The sequence below is a fragment of the Cryptotermes secundus genome, unplaced genomic scaffold, assembly GCF_002891405.2.
Source record: "Cryptotermes secundus unplaced genomic scaffold, Csec_1.0 scaffold1229, whole genome shotgun sequence".
NCBI lineage: Eukaryota > Metazoa > Arthropoda > Insecta > Blattodea > Kalotermitidae > Cryptotermes > Cryptotermes secundus.
The window spans coordinates 93897-100260 of NW_019723925.1; the positions used below are offsets into that span (position 1 = coordinate 93897).

Consider the following 6364-nt stretch of genomic DNA (forward strand, 5'->3'; position numbering starts at 1 on the left):
CTTTGATACATAGTAAACTGTACAGCCAATTGAACAGATAAACGTAATTTAATGTTAAGTGAAGATAATCAACTACATTAAGGACCACAAAATATTATCGTTACATTACCATTGGCAGACATCACGGATTACTAAGTGGAGACGGTGCTGACACCTCGGAACCACGGATTACTAAATCGGAACCTACAATACCAATTACATTCACGCACGCGCCCATCTTTAAAATATTTTTTAAACTGTGTTGCTTCAAAATGAATGCGTTTCGATGTGCAATATGCAATGTACTGGTGGATTTAGAATTCAATTTCGCCACCCAACGCCGCAATTGGCTTAAATTATTTGAAACGCCACATGCAAGCGAGATTCCAATCAACCCTTTCATATTTAAACTGTAGAAAAATTACTGGGGTAAAATCCAGCCTGTTTTTATATTATCCGAGGTTCTCGGAACGGTTATGAAGCGTCTACCTTTTGGGATATAATGCTGTGTACCTTACTTGGCTTATTATTTGGCCCTGAAAATTGTAGTGATATCTTCCTTTGAAACATCAATTGCCTTCCAACGGACTACACGCAGCATTACATTCCAGCAGATATCTCTCTTCAATCTTTGTTTTTTCCTTCATTTATTAAACATTTCAAATTACATTTTTCTTCTTTTTGAAGAACAGCTCAGTGCTTTCTCATGCGTGTGTTGGATCTTGAAATAAAACATGAATAACATTTTTGTGTGTGCAAAATTCAAAACAGATTCACATCTTAAAAATTATAAAAAAAGTTTAATAATATATTACATATGCATAGTACAAATTTATTATATACACTAGGCATTAGAATCGCCCACTTCTCTTGCGACCAGTGTATTTTGTGTCACTTTTGGTTGGTTTGCCTTGCCTCCGACGACGTTCCTTTTTCTCTAGGATCCATTCTTTGCTCCTCTTTAGAGGTTTGCCTCGCATCTTTTTCAGCTGATCCCTGAAAGAACAAAGAGAGTATATATTGACAAAATATTGTAACAGATCTGATCAACACATTGCCAGGCAACAGCTCTATAAACATGGTCCAACATGCAACAATAGATGAGGCCATGTTTCCTATGTCAACAACAGAGATAGTGTTTTCCGTTGGGTCTGTGCAGAGTGCTTAAAGAGAAGTGAATGCAGAAGCAAGTTCAGTTCAGAACAGTTACGAGTCAGTTGTACACTCAAGGAGTTGAGAAACAGATGGAACTTTTAGCTGAGTTCCCAGGTTCAAGAGAGATCGAAGACAAACTGACAAGAAGACTTCATAGCAATTTGAAGTGGCAGTTTCTGTTTTTGAGATCCACTACCAGCATAATCCTAGTGCATGTGCAACAGCGAACTGAAAGTGTGTAGAACAGTGATAGCATTATAATTGAGTGTGATTAAGAGAGACTGTAACCTAAGCACCAATAAATCAAATCCTTGAAACCAGAACCTGTTATTTTCAACATACATACCCCCGACATGTGACGATATATTTAATTTCTTAAAATATAATTATATTTCATATATATTTATGAATGACATTTTCAACCACACAATGAAATGTTAAAAGCATATATGTAGTCAAATACATCACAAAATATGCCAGAAAATTAGAAACTGGTGAATCTGAAAGACAAGAAAATTATAAAGTTAAATAAAAATGTATGAAAAATAACACATTGTATCAGAAATAAGCCTAAACACGCACCTTCTCACATCATCAACACTACAATCAAGTTACATAGTACCAACAAATATAAATATGGAGACACTGGTATCAATTTCCCTTAACATACAATTTAACAAATAGAAATAAGAGGATACATTAACTAGATCAAATACATCACATGAAAAACATGACTGATATAACACCTGCTGCTTGCCCAGAACATGTAGTTCTAATCTGCATATTTCTGGCTTGCTCTGAGCACTGTCCCTTGAATTTCAGCACTGTGGTTGACTTCAAGAGCTTTAAACAGACACCTTTCATGCAAAATATTACATCCATTTGGATTTGAGGATCACACAGTGATAGCTATTATACGTTCTTGCAAGTTGTAATGCTGTGTAGTGTGGGGACAGCCCAACAATTTCAAGGAACATACTGCTTCCATCTTTAGGACTGAGGAATAAGCCAAGCAAGAAACCAGGAGAAGCAGGTGACAAGCAAAGTAGCTCTGAAAAATTTTCAGTCCCTTGAAAATTTTTAATTTTTTGGTCTAGAATTGGAAAATTTTGTTTCCAGTGTCTCCAATCTCTCATACATATTTCACTGATACCAAACTGTGTTGCTGTTAACATTTGTATCTTCACATTGAATTACTTTTCATTTAAATATGTGGGGGAAGAGAGCAAAGAACTTCATATTGACTAAAAACACCTTACTTCTGCTAATGTGGGCAATAAATATGTGCATGCATATGAGACAGACTCACATTTCCAAAAACAAATACTACAAATGCATAATATGAACTAAAATTATTACAAATGCAGTAATTTGAAGCAAAATAACAGTAACTAAGGTGGTAAAAATGTAACAGTGTCTTTTCCCAGAGAATTTTCTACTGTAAAATGGGCATTACTTAATGTATATATGCAAGGGGCCGCACCATAGCTCAAGCAGTTAGTTGCTGGCTTCCCACCACAGCAGCCCGGGTTCAATCCTGGGTCTGGTCAAGTGGGATTTGTGGTGGACAAAGTAGCGCTGGGGCAGGTTTTCTCCGAGTACTTCGGTTTCCCTTGCCAATCTTCATTCCACCAATTGCTCCACAATCACCCTCCCCTATCATCTGGGGTTGGTATAATAGGCCAGAAGTGGCCGCAGTACAAGGGACTTAGTCCCACACCTCTAGCAATAAAAAAATGTATATATGCAGAAAAATACAGGTATTACACAGAGCATGAATCTCTGACTTGGTGATTTTGTCATGAATACATCAGGCATATACTGTGCAATATTTTTTATCATGAATTATGAACCAGCGTTAAATGAAAACATGTTTAGTTCTCTAGGCATCCTATAATAAACAGATTCTACTGTAATATTTAGAGGGATTTTACCTCTTGCTGGAATATGAAATTCTTTCCTCCTCTTCAGCTTCAACCATTGCTTTTGGAAGTGGTGCAGCTCCACCACACATAAGAACCAAGAAAAACTTTTTTGCCTTTGTGCTGTTGGGATAGTCAACAACAACACCCCCAAAAAACCCTGCTTTCATGGCCTGTGTGGTCATGAGTTCCATTTGGTCACTGTTCTCTGGATAGAACTGGAACACAGCTCTTGCTGTGCGACTCTGAAATTGAAATATATTCACTTCATCTACTCTACACTTCATTTGTAAATCAGATTACTGTTGTTAATAAAAGGGAACCATCCAACTAAAAATGATTAAGATATTCTCCTGTCTAATAGCTTAGAATTAATATTTTGAAAATAAAATCATTAAGATTGAAAATAAAGTTGAAAGGGAAGCAACAATGCATACGATAACGAATGAGATAATTTTATATAATTTTCAAAGATTCTATTTTGATTTTCTGAATTGAATAACACTGCAAGCCTCAAATAATATAACATACTATTTTGCAAATTTGATATACATCTTGAACATAATTGAAAAGTATTCCAATATTACTGAATAGTTTTGTTCTGAAAATGAACATAATCTGTGGGTAGTTACAGAAAGTTCCTATGGATGAAAGACATTTTTTCTGTATTTTTGTAACAACAACACTCATAGTGGTGTGGACTGCCAGAAAAACAGTTTGTTCTAATCCTCTCACATATCTAAGCAAAAAAAAAAATTATGTGACTTTGCATTCCACAAAATTTGTATCTTTTAATAAAATATGTCATATACACTACACTGAATTTACACGTTTAATTTTCATTGTTTCACAATTATAGCACACTTTGCACAAAGGTGACACATTGTAAAGATCACCAATCCTTCACAATAAAAGTTCTGCTACAATGCGGGGATCCTATTTATAAATATTAATTGCACAGGAATATATACAGCAAGATCAGTGCTATCTTATGCCTCTGAGACCTGGCCACTGTCAAGATCGGATGAAAGACTGTTAAGTATATTTGAAAGGAGGATCCTGAGATATATCTTTGGACCAGTGGAAGAAAATGGAATATGGAGGAAGAGGCATAACCATGAGCTATACAAACTATTTAATGAACCAGACATTACTGGATTTATAAAGGTGAAAAGGCTTGAATGGGCTGGACACATAATATGTGCCGGCAAGAACAGAACCATCAAAAAAATGCTTAATACTAAACCAGAAGGAAATAGGAGAGTGGGAAGACCAAGGTTAAGATGGGAAGAATGTGCATGGCAGGACATAGGAATTTTGGGTATAAAGAACTGGAGGAATGTAGCATCGAATAGAGAAGAATAGCGAGCAATCCTGAGGAAGGCCAGGGCTCACAAAGGGCTATGATGATGATGAATATATACAGCATTTGAGTAGCAGCCATTACTGCCATCAGACAACACATTATATTCCACAGTACTTTATGTTATTCACTATAATGGACTCTGAATAAATATAAAAATATACAGTAGACCCTCAGCAGCCTCCATAGTCTAGGGGTAACGTTCCCACCTCATGACTCAAGGTATGCGGGTTCAAACCCAGCGGAGGTCGTGGAATTTTTAAGGGCGGAAAAATTCAGGGAACAAGTCCTCCAGGAGGGACTTTAAGCCGTGGGTCCCGTGTCGTAGATTTACGGCACGTAAAAGAAGCTCATGTCTCTAAGAGACCTCTGAGCCAAATTATTAGGCAAGTTTCCTGCCCAAAGTAGTTTCCAATGCCTCTTGTAGATGGGGGAAGCATCTTGTACCGCTGAGCCAGTAGAGGCTGAACTCGCTGGCTGAGTGGGGCTGATGGCAAGCACCAGTACCAGTAGGGTATGGAGACTGGTAGAATATCAAAAGGGGAGGTACAATAGATCAAACTGGTCGCGGTGCATGGGGAAACCCACCCCCTCCAACAATAATAATAATAATAATACAGTAGACCCTCATCCAATGAGGGAACAGCTACACATGCTGAATAAAAGCAGGTTCATTATACAAATACATATAAAGTAAAGTAAAGGTATCCCTGTAACAGGCCGTAGAGGCCCATAGGGCTGTGAGATGTTAAGGTTCCCACATTTTCTAGACAATCGGCTCATAGATGGTGGTAAGGTTGTTAGCCTTATGCGCCAGCTGCCCTTTACCCCCAAGAACATTCCAAGAATATTTTAAACTGCACTGCAGGGGGGGTTATATGTAAATATGAAATTACCAAGCAAGAGTAGAGAGAACTGAAAAATTTGTATAATCGTTTGGTAGGATGATGACTAGTTTTGTCTGCATTACAGAGCCACTGGAGGGCACTGATGCTCACAGCACCATCAAAGGCACCAGCTCGAAAAGGCAAACCTTGCCCAAGGTCTCCCAGCAACAGGTCACCTTCTACTTCTCGTTCTAAAGCAACATCTGTAATGAAATATGTGGTTCTGTTTCAATAAAATTGTTCCTTTACATTTTCCATACCTGGATGGTTCCAGCTACAAGCTAACATAAAATTATCTTATGCACAAATTTATTATGTCAATGTATTAAAATGGTAAAAGGTAAAGGTGCTTAATTATGCACCAAGCCATTAACACATACAGGAGACTGGAGGTATTGCTCCATTCATTCTTACCCTTGACAATAGGTGGAAGTAACTGGTCAGCTTTATACCCCAGTCACTTTTCTTTCAGGTAAAGAGCCCCCAGTATTTATGCCATAGGATGCTATGTGAGCCATAGAGAGGTCTGGATACTTTGGAGAAGACAAATATCTCGTCCTTGCCGTTAATTGAACCACCAATCCTCAGTGATCCAACCTGTTGACTAATCTCTACACTAACCACGCTATATCGGTTCTTAAGTCACTTTATTATTTTTCAGAATCTTTAGCATGAATTTTGCCTATGCTGCTCATGGCCAACATGTGGCATGAAGAAGGTAAGTCAACTTTGTACTTAAGAATAACACCATAAAGGTGTTCAAAGTGGTCCTTATATTCTCCACCTCAATACTGGCTAGAGGTCAGCAGTCAGCATTGCGTTTGGCATAGTCTCTTGAATCATGTGGAACAATGCCATTGTACACAATGGATATTATGTGATGAACGAAAAAGTTTCTCAATGATAAATGATATAAACTCCGTCTCAAGTGCAAACAATATATTTTGTGTCTTTGATCTTGCTCCCTACACTACATGTTTCGGCCTCAGACGGCCATCATCAGGTGTATAACACTCACGTCGCTGTCACACTGCACCCAGTTCAAAATTTAACATCTA

General features: G+C 37.7%; 1 protein-coding gene across 1 annotated transcript in view; it reads right to left on the reverse strand.

Moving 5' to 3' along the window:
* Nucleotides 1–609: 609 nt before the first annotated feature.
* LOC111862187 (probable 18S rRNA (guanine-N(7))-methyltransferase) overlaps nucleotides 610–6364 on the reverse strand; it is a 7396-nt gene continuing 1641 nt past the window's right edge. Inside the window, exons 4-6 of the mRNA XM_023847379.2 lie at nucleotides 5316–5509; nucleotides 3069–3301; nucleotides 610–975 (exon numbers count right to left, since the gene is read on the reverse strand). Of these exons, the coding sequence (XP_023703147.1) occupies nucleotides 831–975; nucleotides 3069–3301; nucleotides 5316–5509 (572 nt within the window). The 3' untranslated portion in view covers nucleotides 610–830. The remainder of the gene's footprint in view (nucleotides 976–3068; nucleotides 3302–5315; nucleotides 5510–6364) is intronic.